Source organism: Melanostigma gelatinosum (assembly GCF_949748355.1).
Source record: "Melanostigma gelatinosum genome assembly, chromosome: 7".
NCBI lineage: Eukaryota > Metazoa > Chordata > Actinopteri > Perciformes > Zoarcidae > Melanostigma > Melanostigma gelatinosum.
The window spans coordinates 10,224,757-10,246,322 of NC_136640.1; the positions used below are offsets into that span (position 1 = coordinate 10,224,757).

Below are 21,566 nucleotides of genomic sequence, written 5' to 3' on the forward strand. Positions count from 1 at the left end.
ATAAAAACTATTTCTTTCATAAGTTCGCTTTTTATGTATTTCTTATACATTATTTTAGATTTTTTTTTTTAATTTTGAACGCTTTGGGTTTCCATTTTGTGGCCGTTTATTGGCTGCCCGTTATAGGGAGCCCTAAAGCCGTTAAGAGCTCCAGCTGCAGGCTGTGAGCCGCAGTCCTTGACGAGGAAAGACAACGGCCGACAGAGGGGGTTTCACACACACACACACACACACACACACACACACACACACACACACACACACACACACACGTGAGTTTCATCTTGCAGCGGTGACGCACTGTGAGCTCACTTTGCCAGCTCAGTGTTATGTCTTCTTTTCACGCACTCACACACTCACAGAGAGAGAGAGAGAGACAGAGAGAGAAGGGGGAACCTCGCGTACCGGCCGGATTTGTGGTTTTCATCCATCTTCTTTTAAATTACACCTGCCAACTCGGTCCACTACAACCGATGATGCTCGTCTCTGAACACTAATTTCAACTCCTTTTATTCACCAAACCGGTAAGTCCGACAACTTTTCTGTTGTTGTTACCCTGTAGTAAGACTCTGAATGCTGCTGAAGCTGGTAGTTTAGTCGCGTCAGTCATTGCCGGCTCGTGTTGGACATTTCTCGCCGCAAAGCCTGTCCGACCGTCATCACCACTTTTACGCAAGTCGGTAATCAGACAAATATCCTCATGTTCATATGAGTTCATCTGGGCTACGGCACATCATATGGCGCCTACTGATACTTTTATCATACCTATCATACTGATACCTATATGCTTTCAGACAAACTCCCTGCTGCTTGTTTCAAAGGGGGTTATGTCACAAGACAGTTACTATTTTTAAGGGACCAAATGGCAATGGGTTGCATGAGCAACCTTTATGGCTGCTCGTGTGATTTATCAAAGTAAAGTACACACGAATAGGGTTTTGCTGTGATGTGCGTACGGTGACTTTGGTAGCTTGGATACTTTACCAGCCCCGAGTTTTGGTAATTGAACACACATATATATATATATATATATATATATTGGTTATACACTGCTATGCCGCAAAATACATTTTTATTCATTCACAATGGTTATAATAATTATAGGAACCACTGTTCCTCGTGCTGTCTAATGACGAGTGGGAGCATGCTTTACGCACAAGGGTATGTACGTGATGACCTCACTGGTAGCATGATCCTCCCCCTCTTTTTTTTTTAATGAAGTGAACTGAGTCCTGGCTGTGCTGCTTTATTTTCTTGTTGTATACATCTTTATGATATCATACTGGATATACATCAAGGTCAGTTCAGTTCAACCAAAATGATACTGTGCAAAACTAAAAAGATAACTATTGCCAAAGCATGCTGCATAGAGATGAAGATCGAAGAATAAACTGTAAAAATGTCACGTTAAAAGTGTACAGCATCGATTTGAACGTCTCTCTCACACACTCTTCTCTGTTACATTATCTTTTGTGCTCACTTTAAGTTGTGTCTTATCACCGTCACCGTATCACATCATACTGCCGTGGTTTTGGCAGGATGTACCTCTGCAGAATGAGCAGCGAGGGCAGGCTCCCAAAGCACACACGCACACTTACACAAGAGCAAAGGAAAGACTGTCATTTTTGACCGAGGGCTTCTTTTGTCTGAGACCAAATTCCTGCACGCTTGTGCCATTAAGAGGCTTTCTCTCACACATCACGATACCAACACGCTTCCACCAGAAGAGGGCCATGTACAGTTTCACTGGCTCGTCCCTCATTTTATTTCGATACAGGCATTTTAAGGAAGGATTTTTACAAGATATACAATGTTTATTTCCGACTGAGAATTCAATGTACTGTGTCTGTTTGATAAACTTCTTGTTTCCTGTCAAGTATTTTCAGCCTTGTGGGAAAAATATATAGTATGCCGGGGTGTGTACAGTGTGACTGGTGAGGGTGGGGAACAATCTGTCCCCGGGCTTCTATTGGTTTGATCAGAACACATTATATCACAAAGGTGGAGTTAGAGGGGAGCAGAGAGGAGAGGGGTTTGATCCAGTGTTTCCAAGTTCACACACTCTCTTATTAAGTGAATCCTTCTGCTTTTACTTCTCTGTTCATAGTGGCCATCTGTTGAACCATGTTTCAGCCAGAAAATCATTTTTTTTACAAGTCGTATTTTCTTCAAACAACTCCAAAACATTACGGTGGTATCATTACAGTCACTTACTTGAAAATAACTACACAAGAGGCAAAGATGACTGGATGGAAAGGGAAGAGAGGAGAGAAAAGAGAAGAAGAGACAAAAGGGATGAGGAAAAGAGAGAAAGCTGCAGAACATGGAAACAGACTCACTATGACCCTGAAATTCTGTCTCTTGTGTCATCATATACTGAATGCAAGCAAAACTACAGAGCAAAATCACACTCTTTCTGATTGAACCAATGGATATCCGCGGCCCCCAAATGGGGCCCAAAAAACATTGCCACACCCCTTGGGGCTACGCCCCCCCTTTCCCCTTTCCCCTAGAAACGCCCCTGTTAAGGACATTTACTTTTAAACTGACACACTGGATGTGGATGTGGTTTATCTCTTGAGCAGATTGTGACGAGGCACGAGTGTATCTGTGTGTGTGTGTGTGTGTGTGTGTCATGTTTTGGAGAGAATTCACACACTCCCTCATGTGATGAGTGCTACAGACACGCCCCGTTTCAAAACCACCGCTGAGTAATGACGATGTAGCCAACAAAGCAGAAAATTGAAGCTCTCATCTGGAGCAGCACTTTTGTAGTCGGGAGTTATTGAGTACAACTCTCAACACAGTATACTTAGAGCCCTAAATATATGTGGATATGTTAGCCTCACATCAAAACAACAAAACAGATCTTTTCAATGCATGAATGCAAGCACGTTGTATGAATAGCCTACATACAATCTGTACACACTGGACGAAATCTTTCTCTCGACCTCAGCTCTGGTCCTTACATAATAGACAGCAGAGTTTTCCATTGACTCAAATGGTAATTATATAAATCCTCTGTATGTGTTTGACAAATAGAGATAACATGTTGAAAGTGTTGTTTTCACTCGGCATACGCGTGTTTGTGTGTGGAAACGGGAATTGTTTTATTATAGGCCTCGTCTGTGTGCTGACTTTTATTAGAGCTGGTACGTGTGTACGGGCTGTGGATTATAATTTAAGGTGTTACGAAGGACATACGAAGCTGATCTACGTCCACCGTTAATGATGCTGGGGATGTATGGGGAAATACCAGACTCAAAGACATCTACTCCAACACTGATTTTCGCAACTTGGGTTGCTCCATGTTCTGCTTTTGTCACCTTGGATTCTTTTTTATGGTTGTTTTGTAGCCAGAAGTGCTTTGTGGTTGGCTTCTAGTGGGTTTAAATGATGGTAAAGTGTCCTTGTCTCCTTCTGAACAACTTTTGTGCATTTAATGGAAAACAAAATGGTCTTAAACACTTTTTTAGTTTAAAGTTTTAACTTAAAAAGTCTTAGAAATATGGAAATGCGCCATTGATGATCAGGGAAATTCAGGCAAACAGATTCAGTGTCTCCCACTTATGTAATTTGACTTTCGGGGGGATAGACAGTTGGACACAGCGGTTGGAAACTAAAAGTGGGGACTGAGCCGACAGCATGAGTGAATTTGTGACTTACCACAGGATGTGGCATCTGTTTCTAATGAACAAAAGGAAAGGAAACATTACCAGTGTTTCCTTTGTATCCATATGTAGCCTATATTCATGGTGGCTGTAAACAAGCGAAACAGCTTACTGCGGCTGTCTCCCTTGCCTGTGAGTCTCTCTCCACTCCCTCTGGTCAATTCAACCTCTCTCGTTCCACCTCGGCGATATCGGACAGGCAGAGACACAAGAGAGGCCCGTTAACCTTCTGCTGGTGTAACGTTCCACTGGAAAACATGACGACCGAACGTCACCTCAACCCAAGGACAGAGAGGAGGAACGACGGCCACAAAGAGACAGTGAGAGAAACTCATCCACCGACGTACACCAGCCCAGTTATCAGACTCGCTCCCTATAATGAGACATTGTCTGAGCACTAGCGTAGAAAGTGTTGGCGTAAATCAGCCTTTCATTTGCCGATAATGGGCACCTCCATTAAGTCAAACAGAGGGTATGGTTGTCCCGATCACGTCGTTGTCGTACACGTGCGCATTATCTCTCGGTCCACGAAATGTCTGATGGATAATGGAGTGCAATTACCTTAAACCTTTTTCTGCCGGCTCAGTTCTTTCCTATTGTATTTCACTGCATGGGCTGTTTAGATAAAGAGGAGTTCCCCAAAGCTGGACACACTACGTGACCTCGTGGGCTTCATAGGTAGCCATTATTGGCATGGGGACTTGGTGGTTGACTTTTCTTTGTCAAGCCTTTCTTTCTTCATGACGGAGAGGGAAATCCACGTCTTTTGAAATCCATCAGAAAGTGTTTCATCAGCCATTTTTCAAACACCAAAAGAACATTTAGTGTCCTTTTGTAATTTTGTTTTATCAAACTACACCAACAGGCAATGATGATGGGCATTAATCTGTTTTAATCAAGTCTAAAACAAGGATGTAGTATTCTGGACTAAATCTATATAGCATCATGTCTTTTCTGTGAGATCAGAGCTCTTCAGGAATTAGGACAAACAACCCTGTTTTGAGCTTGGTGACTATGCATTCCTGAGATAATCTAATGGGTTTGTAAAGCTTTATGAGCCCAAATCAGGAGGATTTCTCAACCTGCAGAGAAGAAAATAATCCTTTTGAGCTTCTCTGTCCTCTGACGAGGGATCACCGCACCTACTGAGCAAATAACAAAGACATTTAAACTCAGTTAGAAGAAGGTGCTGATTCTGTGCACTGTCATACTAGTCAAATACTTCCAGCACACAGCAAGTCAGTAGTGTTTACTTCTATGTGGCAAAACAAGTGTAAACCTGACCTGGTCGGGCTTAACCTGCAAAATAAAGCTATGACAGATTGTTGTTGTCACTCCCCAATCTCTGCTGTGATCAGGTGAATGCAAACTCTGTTCGGCGGCACTGACCAAGCTGCATTACTTGACGCGTTGGGAGTGAGAACAGGTTGGCTGTATTCACATCATACATCTGGGTGGGCTGACTGAACTTCTCTTTGAAGTGAAAGGAAAATATGGTGTTGTATCATTATAAACTGCGGTGAATGGAGGGATTATGAGCTGATGAATAAACTTATAACAGACGAAAGCAAGGTGACATTGTTATGCACGGATCAGTCAGTGTTGTGTGAGGAGCTACTGGCAGCTACGAGCGTGGCCTAGACGTGTGTGTGACGCGACACAGAGAGGCGACTGTTTGTTCTAAACAGCAGAAGTTAAAGTTGATCGTGCGATAGCATCAGCTACATCAGAACCGGAGAATATTTCTTCACTTGTCTCGACTCGCTTCGATGAGAGTTTGACTGACAGATTGGTTCATCTTACAAGTATTTGTAGTTTCCAATGACGGCTTCTCAGATGGTTTCTGTGTAACAAACCATCCGGTTCAGGTTAATCAGAACTAGTTCCTGGGCAGAGCACTTATTTTACAGCAAGGCATGCTATAAGGGCGAATAACAACAAGAACATGGCGGTAAAACAGAGGATTTGCTGCAAAGAATAGAATGAACAAAAGCTGTTTTAAGCACGGCTGTCTTATTACTTTCGATACCTTATTGAAGGTAAGCATTTCTCATTGTTTAGAAGCCGATAATGTGGCAGCTTGACCCCCACTTCACACTTCATCCCTCCTGCTGCTCAGTCACCTCACACAGGGAGAGGAGTCTCCACTCATGCTTGTGTTTCCTCTTTTGTGGTTCCTTCCCTTCGTTCACAGCTTCTCTGCTCAGCTGCTGCGTGACATCAAGGAGCCGGAAAAAGCTCTCCGACACATTAGCTCTGGTCCTCGCCCCAAAAACCACCACAGCACAGAATAGTGCCCGTGTTTTTGTCAAGCCTTTGCCATTACTTCTTTATTATTGCTATTTTTAGGTCTCCTGAACAAAACAGAAGATGTGACTGGTCATCTGATGTTGTCGCGACTTGTTATTTGAATGTGTCAAACAACAGCACCAAGGCTTTTGGGTAATTACTGTTTTACAGTTGTGGAACAGTCGTCACCCTCTTCTCCCTTTCCTTTGAGGTGTTTTGCATTTTTTTTATCCTGTTTGGTTGTTTCCACATGAAATGACGACGGTACCATGGGCGTTGGTGTCTTTTGGATTTTTTGTTGGGATATTCTGAGAGGTGTTAATATCCTGTTATATTTCTGCTCTTCTTGTTTTCCCTCCCTTTGTTTCTGTTCTTTTGTTTTGTCTCTCGTTCTTTCCTTCTGTCTCGCTCTACTACTTCTACCCACACATTAATCTGACTGCAGCCTCCAAACCGAAGGATTTGACAGCGCAAGAGCTGAGAGAGGTGGAAAGAGGTGAAGTCAAAAAAAGTGTGAGTTCAGGGACGTGAGACACGGAAGTTCCGGCAAGCGGACAAACGAACTCTAGTTTCCAAGACAAGGATTGTTCTTTTCATTGATGAGTGTTGATCTGTGTTGAAATATGTCTTAGGTCCAATGTGGACCACACTATACGTTACCGATTTCCTGTTCCATTATAAAACACATCCAAGCCACGACATAATAAAATGACTTAACATCACTCGCACTAGATAACGATTGAGTGCCATAAATAGCCATGAGCTCAGACAAAAGGCCTTGCAGACATTTCCAGTTAGGGAATGATGAAATTAAATTCAGAGATGCTGTTGTAAAACTATGGGGAGTGGAGGGATTAATAACTGATGAATTAGGAGACATTTTGGAAACACATTTATTCACTCTGTTGGTGATTTTATGGGGGTTTATGTTCGGGGCTATTTATTGAGCCTATAGTGTCTGATTTTGTTACCTTTGGACAGAACGAAGCTTGCTCTTTTCCCCGCTACCAGTCTTTATGCTAAGCTAAGCTAACTGGCCTCTGGCTGCAGCTTCATATGAGTGGTGCACAATCTTCACATCTAACAATAAAACTTGTTTTCCAAAATGTGGAACTTATTCCTTTAAAAAGACAAAAGGCGAATTCTGCACCGCTGTTTGTCCGACGGACTTGGTCACAGACGGACTTGGTGGAAGAGAAGGATGGGTGTTTGAATGCGGACAAGGCCAGGGACACAGGGGTGGTCATGTGCCATATAGGTCCAGTGGTGGTTCCACGTGTGGCGGTCACTTCTGTCGTGGGTTTTTGGGCAAAACCTCAGACAAATTGGATTTAAATCCAATCACACGCAGACAATACTGGCTTGGAACAGCTGGCTGTGATTGGCTAACTTCTGAGGACAGTGGTCAGGGAGCTGGCACACGTTTAAACATCCTTTTTTGGACCTGCTTTCACATGCATTTTGTATTTCAAACACATTTCACTGCATGTGTTGCTCTTCCATGAAATGACTGCTTTTATCTGTGGTTTGCAAACACGGGAAATGGTTAGCAAACTGCTGGTCTACTTTTTTTTTTTAACCAAATATCTTTGCATTTGCTGGAATCCAGTAAGGGGAGACTTTAATATGGTACACAATGGAAGAATGACTCTTTTTGGGGCACGGTTTTGCTTTTGTGCCCCATACTGGAATGTACAAAGCCTTTTCAAACTGGTCAATTGCGAAGTCAGCGTGCTGTATGATACTGATTTCGGATTGCATGCACAAATCAGTTTCACCTCGCTCTGCTGGACCGTTTCAGTCACTGCACATCTGGAGGTCAAGGGAGGTCCTCTGGGGAAAGCGTTCCTCTACCCTTCGAACGCTTCGAACCCTTCGAACCCCGTCCAATTTGTTACTTGACACTTTCCAAAAACAGAGGTACTTAATTGTAGGTCCCATTTTTGTTTTGCTCTCTCTATCATTGTCGTTTTTATTGATCGTGACATGCTGCATAGGTGCATGCGTCTTTACACATAGAAAGAGAATAAATGGGTTTGAGTGGAGAAGCGTTGATTTCTTGCTAACTAATGTTTAAAACATTATGTTTTGCTGCGTGGTCAAGAGGTGCATTAAGGTGGCCTCACCCTGTACACTTACGACACGCACGCACACACGCACACACACACACACACACACACACACACACACACACGCACACACTGTTTTAGCTGTGATAGAAGAGGCATGTCCCAATGATGTCAGGGGTGTGTCTGTGGTCAGAGTGACAGTATAAGACACAGGCAGGTACATTGAACCGTCCATTCAGCTACACTGGACTTGAGATTTGTGTGACTTCTCAAGTTGCATTTTAGTGTGAATTCTGTCTCACATTCTGAACTTTATGTAATTTCAGATTTTTTAATCTTAATTTTGTAGCTGTGAAGTCTAGTAGTACGTTTTGTGAGTGTCCAAGTGGCACAAAATAGGACTTTTAACCAAGTGCTTGTCAAGACAGCTGTAAGAAAGTTAGATTTGAGTTTGGCGCTGACTCAGCATTTCTAGCAGCATACACAGCATCCTCGTTGAGTTGCCAAGGCAACTGTGCCAATCAGCTGCAAGTCTGGGGTAAGCATGCTGCTCTGTCTTTCTCCGCTCTTTACCATTTTCTTCTTCTGTCTCCTACTCTCACGTTGAGCCAAAATGGCCGTTTACATCGTTGTCTGTTCTTTTCTCCGATCTTCTCTTTTGTTTGACATATTCAAAATGCTTCTTGTGTTTTCATTTTGGCTCACTGTCTGTTTTACTATGTAGTTATCTTACAAGCCTGTTTGGGTCCAACCAGTCCATCAGCTACATTTTCGCCTCTCTGATAATACTGCTCTTGGGTGAATTCACAGTCTTATTTTGGCAGTTGCTTTATCAACAAGATGTTGTTGGGCACACGTTGGATGAAGTGATTGCAGATGCTTATTTTTACGGCACAGCAGGTTTGACAAATTATGATATCAAGTTTTTTTTAGGATTCTAGATTGTCGGTCTTGGAAATGCATATATTTCCTTCATTTATTCTTGGGTGTATATGATGTGTCACACTCTAGACCTGTTACCAGTTGTTCAGTGGACTGAGTCAAGCTAATCTGGAGTTTAAGTTTAGATTCAGAACGGCTTGTAGGAATAATTATTTAGAGACACTTCAGCACATTTGCTGTCACAGAAATTGAATCTTACTCTTCCGCATGCTGGGTGGCCACACCTGCTGACAGCGCTGCTGCCTTTTCAATGAAACAAAATATCATATGTTGACACTACATGATTTTGGCATGTTACATTCAGCAGTGAAGTCTCAAACGTGAAGGTGAGCCAGTATAAGTGCCTTCATTGATAGGTGACCTCAGGTTAGATTTCATCTTTGTCCATGAAGTATAGAAGCATCAGTTAAAGGGCAGTAATAAATATCTCGCCGAACACTTTCTGTGTGAATAATGTTTATGTATGCGGGCACTGTAGGGATTTCTAACTTTAGCGATGACAACATTGCTTTGCTGTAATGCAATCTGACTCGTATAGGAGTTTTTCCTCCGATTTATTTCCAATAGCACTGCAAATTAAGGCAATACAATCATCCTCATCACTTTATGTGTTTGTAATCTCTATCTCGATATCACTTAGTTTTGATGACATTGATCAATAAAAATAATTTGGTTTTTCTGACTTCCCTAAATGTCCAGATAGACTCATCCCAGGGGCAGCATGTCAAGCGTTGAGAAAGTCAGTGTGAGTTGGCAAATGAATATGTTTAGCATGAATTATTTCGTTAAATATGTATGCGAGTGCCTACTGCCGTGAAATAGCCACAGGAAAGCCCTGGTTCATTCACTCCTGTCCATAAATAAACCTGATTCACGTTAAATGTTATTTGCATCATCTACAGCAGCTCCTTCCCTCCCTGCCACTCGAGTCACTCCACTCTGAATGAGTCGCAAAAAATGACTCAGGTGTTGTGTGACACTCAGTGCGCGTGTGGTATAGTGTGAGTGTGCATGCTTATGTACTGTGTGTGTCCGTGTCACAGGAGTGTTGTAATATCATCTATTTTGTCGTGTTGTGATATGTTGTGTTGTTATCCTTACTGGACTAGAAAATATTCCGTTGCACTTAAGAGGTCAATAAATTATGTTGAAAAAAGGGCACAGTTGTGTTTGACAAAGGTGACAAGTTTTATTTTCATAATGCACTTTAAAACCCATGTTTATACGAACCGGACCATGTTTTACAACGGAATGTTCCTGTCATCTCTCTCCTTTAGATCATATGAACATAGTAGAATACATTGAAGAAGATGAGGAACCACCTTTGCTGCTCAGCTCTCGTCCTTCTCACGGTAAATACATGCACACGTGTGTTTATGCAAAAAAAAAAAAGAAAGGTTGTGTTTCTTATAGACCAGGTGGCATGTACGCTTCATGATTTAGCAAGTGCGTGGACTCAGTTGTACCGCGAACCTCGGGCCGACTCATGAGCATGTGCGTGCACGTGCCTTCCAGGTGTTCGGCTGTGGTGGGACTGCAGCAGTGCAGTGTCGGCGGGCGGAAGGATGTGTGTGTCTGCACTGCCCTGCTGGCCAGGAGCCTTCCAAGGTAACAGTACAAACCGAAACCAAATTATTCACAACAACCCGACTCACTTTGAGAGACATTTTTCGTCCAACATGTCTCTGCTGTTAACACATCTGTTGCTATCAAGTGATTTAGTGTTCAGTGAAGCAATACGTATAGAGAGTGCAAATGAATTGTGTCATGTAAGCCACAGCCACATGTTGAATGTGTGTATGGACTGTTATTTGCAATATATATGTATGTAGTTATCTGCATCCATAAACATGTATGACATTGCATTATAATCAAAAGTTGTTGTTTTTGTCAAAGTGTGTCATGTTTCTCTTTTGTTGCAGGTTGTATTTATGAAGTTTTAGTAGATCACACACTGTTACTGACACAACAATCACTTGGATACCTGTATTTACCTTTTTTGAACTGTCCATGAAGCTATGTATGTGAAAGTATAAAGATGTCTTGTTTTGATTCCAGTTAACACAGAGACTCTTCACACACTTAACACTGAACACAGTTCCAGAGAGATGCTTCATTTTGTGCTTTGGCATCATTTTTGCTTGAGTTTAGAAGTGTTTTCTGTCTTGCCAGGCTTGTGGGCAGATCCAAAGGCCAACAGAGGAAGTGCAATGTCAGTCGTGCCCATCTGGAAGCTTTTCAGACACACTCGACTCTGAGCTTTGCCGCCCACGCGCATCCTGCAAGATCCTCGGCCGTAAGGTTGCAACCCCTGGCACTGGGACCTCAGATGCTGTCTGTGGGGACTGCCTGCCTGGGTAAGACCGACCTGTCTGCGTGTTAATCCACCCACGATTAAATGAAACTGTTGGCTTGACATTCAAAGTGCTTGGCTGGAACATGCACGTTGTAAACTTTTGATTTGCTCTAAATGAAAAAAATCTGGGGATTTTCTGTGTCGACAAAACAAGAAGACACACACAAACAAACACGCATTCCCCACAATGGGTAGGCAACATCAAGCACAACAGGACACAAAATGCCACAGGCTGAAACCGCTGATTCATTCTTTAATTGTAGAATGGTCCTCCACTTTCTTTTTCTCTCAGTCCATCTCTCTAATTATGCTTCTTTTCTCTCCTTTTTCTTTTTCCATTTGCAGGTTTCACTCCACTGCCACAGGGGAAGTTTCCACCCAAAGTCTGTGTGTGAAAAGTAAGCAGGATCCTGCAGCATGTGTCTGAAAACGTGTTTTTAAACTTCCCATGCTGCCGGTCCATCATTCATTTCACAATCATCATTTGTTCTTGATGTAGCTAAAACCATGCTTTTTCTGTATCTTCTTTCTCCTTTCTCTCAGCAGCTCTGCGTGTCCGAGCGGTGCGTACAGTGGGTAAAGGTCCATCGAGCGGTGCAGGGGGGCCGGCCAATGGCACAGTGGTACGAAGCGCTGAGGAGAAGACGGCAGAGTACGCCGTGTTCGCTTTGGTGCCCATCTTCTGCGTGATGGGCCTGTTGGGTATCCTCATATGCAACATCCTGAAGAAGAAGGGATACCGCTGCAGTGCTGACAAAGAGGGAGGAAATGAAGAAATTGCCACACCGCAGAAAGAAGGTGAGAGAGATCAAATGACAGGACATGGAAAGATAAGGAAGAAAATGAAAGTTAGAAAAAATAGCAAAAAGATAGAAAGTAGCAGAGAGAGTGATCACTGACACTTTGATTTATGTTCAGGGTGTTGTCACGTTCGGCCATACAAATGCCAAATTAGCACAAACGCATGCACGCGCTGTGGTTTAGTGTTGTCAGGAGTCCAGGCAAATCCACGCCAAGCCCAAAGGGCAGTGTCTTTTGTGTGCAGTCACAGTCCATGTATCTCTGTGACGTGACTGCACGCAGGTCTACATGGGAGGCTTTCCCTTTTCCTCTTTGAACTTTGACCTGGCAGGGTTCATGACATGGCAAGCATGCATGTGTTTTTCTAAGCATACACACTGCTATCCTTGTAATTTTCCAATGTGAAAAGGGGAAGAAAAAAAACGAAGCATTCCCATCAACTCACTCACCCTCCTGACGTCAGAGAGAAACTAACTCGGGTAAACACAGGAAGAAGTATGAAGAGCGGCGGGGGAGGGCAGACGAAGGAGAGAGACTGAAGGATGAGGGTGGTGTTCACCGAAAGAGTGAGTGGTATCACTACATGGACATCTTAAGAGAGCGGAGACAGAGAAAGAGAGACACACAGGGATCAAGCGATTAAACAAGTGTTACGTTACACTCCTGCTCTAACTGGTTTGCTCAGGCTCAGAGTAACGTGAGAGGTCTTTATGCTCGTCCTTTGTAAAAGTATAAAGTCATATAGTCCTGGAGACTCTTCATGGACCTGGAGTACCTCAGTCTCCGACCCGAATGGAACTCTTTGCTTGTGAGGTGTAATCTTGACATCAAAGCTGACACCATCGATACTTTTTTGTATGGACCTGCATTGCTGTGCACACAATGTGAGAAGTACACCCATATTTCCTTTAAGTGTCTATTGCACGGGATGTACTGTACCTGTGTGGTTCTCAGGCTTGATTACAAGGCAAAACACTCAAGTCACACGGCGTACGTCATCTACTGTAGCAGCCTTTTTTTGAGTGAAGTGTTCCTGCTACGTTCTATTGCGTTCACTTGGTTGCTCATGCAAAAAGTAGACACAGTGTAAAGCAATGGTTCATTTGGGAAATGTAGTTATTTGCTGTCCTGCAGAAAGTAAGATTCGATGGAAACCTCTTTCATCTGTTCATTAGACATGCAGCTACAGCCAGCTGCCGGTTAGCTGAGCTTACACAACGATTGGATACAGGAGGAAACAGCTAGCCTAACTCTGTCCGCTACAAAATTACAAAAGCTGCCGAACGGAACCTCTGAAGCTCGCTTCTTTATATCCACACCTTGGTTTTTGTACGAATTAAACAAATGACGTTTTAATTCGTGAGCTTTAGAGGTGCTGGTTGGTGGATTTTGTCAGCATTTGACAGAGCCAGGATAATATTAGCGGTTTCCCCGTGCTTTATTGTTTATGCTAAACTAACCGGCGCCTGCTGGATGTAACTTCATATTTAACAGACAGATGTAAGATAAGATATAAGATCAGATATACTTTTTTTGTCCTGTAGGGTAATTTGTCTTGGGCTCCAAGCCATTGCATCACACAATCCACATGCCAGCATCACAATCCACATGCACGCATAGAACATAGATACAGTCATGCATGAACATGCTTAAATACACATGTTGAAAGCAATATCAATCGTCTCATCTTACTCTCGGTAATAAAGCACATAAGTGTATTCCTTTGAACAACCATTGCCTTGCAAAGGCTACATAAAGAGCTCATCAAGCTAAACAACTAATAAATGACACTTTAATGTGTTATTGTCCTTACTATTGTGCTCGTGTCTATCAGTTACTGTCATTTAGTGTGGAAGCATTTCAACAGATTGAAAGGCTAAGCCGGCTTTTCCCTGAATCCCCTGATGGTGGGAGGCTCAGGAGAAAGTTGTGTGTCAGCCAAGTCGCCATACGTTGTGCCAGGCGTCAGAGCTTCAGAGCACAGCCGCCCTCAAGAGACCAGACTTTCTGTCAGCACGTCGCACGTCAAGATACTGTTTGCGTTTGCACAACACCTGCTGCTTTGGATAACGTACTGTATCCCATCATTAGGATCAAAGAGTTTCGTTTACCGATGTTTTTCACAGATGCCAATATCAAAATATGCTTTACTTGGATTTTGTTTTATCTCTGTGTGACTGAACCTGCTTCTTCTTCATACAGTTACACATACTCACACGTGATGGTTTCTTGATACGATCTGTCAAAGATCTCTGCCTTCTTTCTGCGGTCTCTTCCTCTCCGAGCACTTTGTTGTGAAACTTAAGACATCTAGAAACTCCCTAGCACCCATTCCCCCTCAGTTCTCTTTATCTGTCCTCATACTCTCCATTCATCCGATGTCTTGGCTCCTAACATCCCCTCCCCCACTCACATGAACACGACACTATCCATTGAGCTCTCCTTTCCCAGCCAGATCAATAATTAAATCGGGTCCTCATCTCCTGGTTTATGCCTCTTCTTTCTTTCTCCTCTCTCCTCTCCTTGTTTCTATCTGTGATGTTCGTCTTCCTCTTCTTATATCCAATTTCTTGTCAATTTCTAGAGCTTTTCAGGGTCTTCCATGGTAGAAATGGCATTCTATCGAAGCTGACTATGTGTTCCATATATGAAACCCCTTTGTTGTTAGTTTGACTGAATTATTGATTGATTCAAAATGAATGATTTTAATTGAGGATATTATGCAGATAACAATATCATTATGACTTTTCATTACTTTGAATACTCTCAATTCCAGCTTTCACAAGATAAAAGAAAGATCAAATCTATGTTTTAACGTTTTACAAACATGCAATGTGTCTAAGACCTCCTTCACGCTCAGCTCCCCTCTTTCTCTCCTCCTGTGCAGCTTTCAGGACAGATGATGCAGTGGTGCAGTAATAAGCAAGTCTGCATGTGTGAGTGAGACAGACAAAGGACGAGAGAGGGGAGCTTAAGCAAAGTAAAGTTAGTAAATACAACAGAACGTGAGTAATATAAGGAAATAAAAAAAATGAAGAATAAAAGGATGATCAGAGGGCAACGGGTGGCTTTGGATGCTGCATGTGAAAAAATGTACCCCTCGGTCGTTGTTATGTAACTATCCTTGCAGTGTGCTGTCTGTCTGTCTGTCTGTCTGTCTGTCTGCAGTAGTCCCGACTGGGCAAACGTTAGACCTAAACCTCTTGGGGGTGAATTACAGCGAGGCCAAGCTTAACTCTGCAGGGCTAGAATCAGACTCTGCAGCGGTAACTCTGAACACGCAGAGCTGCAGACAGAGAAGAGTTTGACTTATGGGAGAGTGCAGTGACAGGGAAGCTGAAGGTGGAGAAAGAGAGAGGACAAAAATAAAAAACTGCAACTTTGTGATGACTCATCCTGCAGTGTTTAGTTGCAGCTTTTCAGTTTCAGCCATGTTAGCGCTGCGGCACTACAGCATTTAAAACGACTGGTGACTTAACGTGGCTGACACTGAAACACTGAACACATGGGTCTGACTGAATAGAAGAGAAGGAGTGCCACACTGTGAAATGGATGCCGTTGTCCTCGCATAGCAACAGCCACTGTGGCGACGCAGCTGTTGTTATCACCCAACAACAGCCTGTGACTGCTTATGCAAGAAGACACATAGACGCAGACGTGACAAGTGCAACAGTCACATTTTGCTCTGTAACACACAACTACTGTACACACAGTCACCTGGGGGTCTGGTATACACACACACACACACACAGATAGAGCCCTGTGTGCTTCAACATTGCTGAATGGAGTGTGATCGCTGAGTGAGCTATTCTGGACCTCTCCCTGTGCCCTTCATCGCTCTCCTCTCAGCTGCCTCATTGTGCTGTGCTATCATGGGATGTTCGGAGGCCGTTGCCATGGAGGCATATCTATTCTGTTCCGTTCAGTCATCCACTTCCATCTTTATCAGTCCCATGGTGTGTGCGCTGTGTGAACTTATGTATATGTGTCATTATGTGTGTCAACATACTGAAATGCAATATCGTCTTTCCGCATGCTTTAGGTAGCAACTGTCCCTACATATCTGACGATCTGAACGAAGACACCATCAGTGTTCTGGTTCGCCTCATCACTGAGAAGAAAGGTAGGTGTTGACCAGCAGTGACATAACTCACGAGCTAGTGGTCAGAGTCGTTTCATCTCGGGTGGCTTTAGAGGGCAACACAGTGTCACCAAAGTACGTCACAGACAAGTTTCCACTGCTGCAAGCTCAGACCGGCTGCTCCTTGTGTCTGACATTTGTTGTTTTTCAAAGGGAATACAAAGTTTTTCCTTTCGAGTGAAAAGTAGAACAAACTGTGAGTGAAGATAATGCATTTTGAACTTTTCCCAGGGAAGTTTTTTTTCCGCCAATAAGCAAAAATGTACGGAAATGGTCGAAATGGTCGAAATCCACACCCCAGCAGACAAGTCTGATTATTCTTATTTACGGAATTGACTGGCGCTGTCGGATTATTGAGTCTCATCTGAATTTTTGTGTGCGTTTCAGAAAATGCTGCTGCACTGGAGGAATTGCTGCTGGAGTACGAGAGCCAACAGATGGCCATGAGCAAAGCCTCGTCAATCAAGTATGAGACCACAAACAATATACGCTATATGCTGTATACCTTCGAGGTATACTTTTGCTCATTCATGCTGCTCCATAACGAGCTGAATACAGAGGCAAGGGAAGAGTGGGAGAGAGCAGGGCAGGGAACATTTGAAAGGAGGCTCCTGACAAGAGGAGCACATTTTTATAATACAATGCCAACTGCAATTTATCCTTTTTTGTATATTTTTTTTTTACAAAGAAAGAAAGAAAGTACTCTCATAAGCATAGTTTACATTTGCAGCTCTGGCGTGGGCTGATACTGTGGCAGTGACTCACTCCCGCATGTCTGAAGAGAATGTCAGACACAATTGTAACCGCTGTCTCTTGAGTCATGAGGCTTAAACAGCCAGCCTGTCACTGAGATCATTGGCTGTCACACAGCTTGATGTCACACAGTTTACATGACCAAACGTAGTTGTGGTTGGACCTTTGGTTGTAATGTGCGGTCGTTAAAAGTGCTCAAGAAGTCAGAAGTTAATTAACAAATCCAGCAACATGCTGCTTTATACCATAGTCTACACCACTGTGCTTTCCTTAATCTGCAGGAGACAGAGAAGTAATCTTCTTACTCCAAATTGTCCCTCCAACAACACCATATAGATGGTAATTTGATCCATTACACTCCAGTATGTACGTCTGCCACATCTACAATAGTCAGAGGTCTCAGGGGCAGTGTGCTGCTGTAACATGTGAGCTTTAGATTCGAGAATATTCTGACACGCACACATAATAATCACACCGAAATCTGGAAAGCTTTCAGATCCTGTGTGTGTGTGTGTGTGTGTGTGTGGTGGGAGGTTCTGCAGGGGTCACTACTGGTCATACTAGTACAACACAGGGACACGTGGGTGCATTCACCTCTTTTGCTCTGCCTTTCTCTGCACAAAAGAACAATGGAAAGGCAAACACTAAAGAGGCCTGGGTGCAAAGAGATACAACTTTAGATTTCAATTGTTCATTTATTTTCTATTTAAACACTCTCACTGAACAAAGGCAGAGATGAAAGTAATGTTTTCATATTTTTTGGAGCTTTTCTCACTTAAAAGACTTATTATGCTTTATGACTTGGCAACACAAAAAACACGAATAAAGACGAATGCATTGACCTCCATCCTTTCTGGCCTCATCCCTCCCTCCTACATCAGCTTGGCTCTCCTCCATCTTCAATATGTAATAAACTATTCTAAACCCATACCTTTATTAACATGGTCTTTGTTCGTGAAATAAGAGGGAAAGTGTGTGTCTTTTTCTGCATATGTGTGCAGAAAATATAGGTGATTTAAAATGTTTATTATGCTGTACACTGAATGGACATGGAAAGAAATGTCGTCAATTCAATGTTTAAATTTCACTCAAACATCAATGACGTTTACTGACGTGGCAACCACCTTTTAAAGGTTGGCTTAACTTCAATATTTGAATTTAGGGATATTTGTCTTGACTAAATTAAATATAAAAATGCCTGATTTCATAAAAATAAATAAATAATGTAACTGATCATTTGTTCACTCCCTCCTCATCCTCTCCTGCCCTTCCTCCCAGGTTCCCGATGCTGTCTCCTCTGTCCCCGTTCCGCTCCCTCCCCAGGCTGTGCCCCCATCAGTCCCACCTCCACACCATCTCTGGCCTCTCCGGCCTGGCACCTAAACACGGCTACCGCTGCACCCGCTGCGCCCAGAAGAAATGGCCCGCTGTCCTCATACCTCCCCTGGATTCTCTCAGAGATCCCCTGAAGGCTCCCCAGAGCCTGATCCTGCCCTTACTGGACAGATCTAACGACCAGCAGAAGAGGCCCCTGCTGGGGGGTTTGTTTGTCGACACCCACCACACACGAGCTGTTGTGCCAAATACTGTGCAGGAAAAGATGGAAGGGAGCGAAGTGAAGGAGAAGGAGGGAGAGCTGACGGTGTTATCTGTGGGGAGGTGAGACACGTCCATGTTGCTTCATACCTAACACACAGCTGACATGACAAATGAGGGCATGCAATGCAGATATATTTCTGCTTTTTCTGCTGCTTTTTACTGCAGCTCCACTACTTTTACTGCATTTATTCAAGAGCTAGTTATTAAATAGTTTGTAGATATACATTTCACAAGATATGAGAATTTGATCAAATATGATGCTTTGTTGTAGATTTAAGTGTAGAAATGACTTAAAATGATCCCCTGCTCAATCAAATTCAATCAGCTATTAATTCAGTATTAGTTATAATAATGCAATGATAAATGATGTAATACTTCAGCTCTGACAGGGGCCATTCTGTTGCATGCCTATACTTCATGTACAATTTTCGGTTATCACTTCTATACTTTCACCTCTAAATGCAGGACTTTTGCTTTTAATGCTGTATTATTACACTGCGTGCTACTTTTACTTCGTCTACTTTCTTAACCGACAGAACTAAATATTTCTTCCACTGCTGACACATTCACAGTCATTTTACCACAATCCAGTTGAGTTCCAGAAAGGCTGAAACCATCTGTAAACTGTACAAATAGTTTTAATGTAACATGTTCAGACCTACAGTACAATATGTAAACAACCCTCAAAGATGATGAAACACTGTAGAAAGAGGAATCAACCTCACGCACTCTCAAGCAGCTTCCAAACCTGTAACCTGTAAAATGTGTGTTTTGTCACAAGTACCATGATTGCCATGAATGTAATTGTGATCATATCTTGACTGCCAGGTTTCAAGTGGCTCAGATCCCCGAGCAGAAGCCTGTCACGGTGGAAACCAAGACATCATCCCAGCAGCAACGCAACTCCCTGTTTGGAGGGAAACCGTTCTGCTCGTCTTCCTCGTCTGGCATCAGGAGGTACAACCTGCAACACAACATTTTGCAGCTTCCCCCTCTCGCTTTATTTTTGCTTCCATGCCTTCACTCGCTGTAATCACCTCTCTCCTCCCCATTTCTTTCCATTTCTGCACTTGGTTTTTCCAAGTTAAAGCTCACGTTCTTCTGGCCAGCACTGAATTATGTGGTCTGTTTCACTGGGAACGGGTATTATACAGAGTATGATCAGTCATCCTGCCACGCCCTTGACATTTTGACTCTCTCGTTCAGGTGAAGAGACAGAGAGACGGTGTATTATAACGCCACCTTGCTGAGTACGACCTCATCATTCACTGACAACTTGACAGCTGGCAAGGAGGGAGTTTCTCGACCATGAAACCACAAGGACCACCTCGTGCTGGAGGAAGTTGCTTCTATTCACGCTAAAGAGAGGAATATAACTGTATTTATTATCACGTAAAAACGATATTGTACTGTACAGATGTAACATCGTAGAAGTTCCACTCCAATCACAGCTGCTTCACTGTCACAGAGAAAGTGAAGAGTATCGCTTTGTGATGAAAGATTGTCAACGTCTGACAGAGGGAGGCAGAAAGCCCCTATATTTGTGCTTCCATGTAAAAACAAGACAGACACAGGTTGTAAAACACACAGCGGTCAACACATACTCAAATAACTAAAACTGCTCAATCAGCAGTGAGACTGAAACAAACGAGGACATGTCAAACCAAGTTGTGATCAAGTGCCATATGAACTAAGAGTATCAAAGATTGCCTTACCAGACAGAGCGAAGCTGGTGTGGCTGAAATTATAATAACCTTTATGATTATGGTCATACGACACTTCATTTAAGAGTACAGCACTACTACAGTAAGTATTAGTAGCACAAAATGTTATAACATTCCATATCATTTTGTTGTTTTAAATATCTTTTTTATTTTAAGTTATCCAGTTATTTCTTCTCACATTCGCAGGCGAGTCGAGGTTTTAGACCTTGAATGTGTTGAATGTAGTCTGAACAGTTCAGTGAACCTTTTGAGAGTGTGAGAAACATTCACTCAGCGACGTGCACCTATCCACAGTCAGCATTAATGACAATATTTGCAACCTTTAAGCTGTTAGACTGTCGGTCCAAGAAGGTTGAGATGCGTTCCTAAAACCTGTATCACAACATATTTTGTACAACACTGCATCCCAATGGCAGTTAAAGGCTACAACTGTCCTTTGGGTCCTGGCGTGAGTAGATATCGCTTTTGTAGAATAGACCATGTAAATGAATGTACATATGTAAATATGGGTGGGTATAGAAAAACAGTTCTGGCTTTTATAATTTGAGCATACAGTTTGTGTGAGGTGAAAGACAACAGCACTGCACCAATAAGTGACACTTAGTAGTCCATCAACAAAAAAAACAACCTAAACTCCATCATGAATAGAAGCGGATTCTGGTTAAACATCTGTGTCTTGTGTATAAACCTAAACACACAAATGCAGTACACATATCCAGACTCCAGTTATGTAATCTCCATAACTGTAAGGAGCCACTCCCACACACACACGCGCGCATTTTTAGTTTTTACAGTTTAATTAAATAAACCAGTGGCTGCAGTAGACTCGCGGCTGGGATGCCTCAAAGTCATGCAGCTCACTTGGCTGCAGTTTACATCCTCATGGGTTTTAAAGAGTTTACTATAATTATCCACTCACATTCATATTTCTTATTATGTTTCTTCTCATGAATTCTGTGTCTGGAGGATTTATTGGTTGCAGCAGTTACACATTTTTATTTGATCTGTTTTTATTACTATTAGGACTGTTATTAAATGTGTTCAAGCTGAAGTGTTGCTGGTAGGAAGGAAACATTCATCTCATCAACTTTGTAGAGTGCATTCACAACATTTCATGTTTCTGTATGGTGTTTTTACTCCTGAAATAAAGAAGAGGTGCATTTTAAACGCTGTCTTGGCGTTTGTCTGCTGTTGTGTGTGAATGTGTGAGGGAACATCTCG

General features: G+C 42.7%; 1 protein-coding gene across 2 annotated transcripts; it reads left to right on the plus strand.

Annotated features, from left to right (window-relative positions):
* The first annotated feature begins 388 nt into the window (after positions 1-388).
* relt (RELT TNF receptor) lies at positions 389-21,446 on the plus strand. 2 transcript variants are annotated; one of them, XM_079271269.1, is made up of 11 exons: positions 389-524; positions 10,249-10,323; positions 10,487-10,579; positions 11,144-11,328; positions 11,673-11,725; positions 11,871-12,125; positions 16,171-16,251; positions 16,657-16,735; positions 18,301-18,681; positions 19,450-19,578; positions 19,828-21,446. In XM_079271269.1, the coding sequence occupies exons 2-11, from the start codon at positions 10,282-10,284 to the stop codon at positions 19,829-19,831; spliced, it is 1,302 nt and encodes a 433-aa protein (XP_079127395.1). In that variant the 5' UTR covers positions 389-524; positions 10,249-10,281; the 3' UTR covers positions 19,832-21,446. The 2 variants fall into 2 exon arrangements, with proteins under 2 accessions (XP_079127395.1, XP_079127396.1); XM_079271270.1 differs by having other exon boundaries at positions 11,874-12,125.
* Positions 21,447-21,566: the final 120 nt, after the last annotated feature.

Excerpts from the sequence above, each read along its gene's own strand:
- relt (XM_079271269.1), top strand. The coding sequence starts at position 10,282 with ATGAGGAACCACCTTTGCTGCTCAGCTCTCGTCCTTCTCACG. Across the intron at positions 10,324-10,486 it reads CAGCTCTCGTCCTTCTCACG|GTGTTCGGCTGTGGTGGGAC; the intron begins GTAAATACATGC and ends CGTGCCTTCCAG. Across the intron at positions 12,126-16,170 it reads TGCCACACCGCAGAAAGAAG|GTAGCAACTGTCCCTACATA; the intron begins GTGAGAGAGATC and ends CGCATGCTTTAG.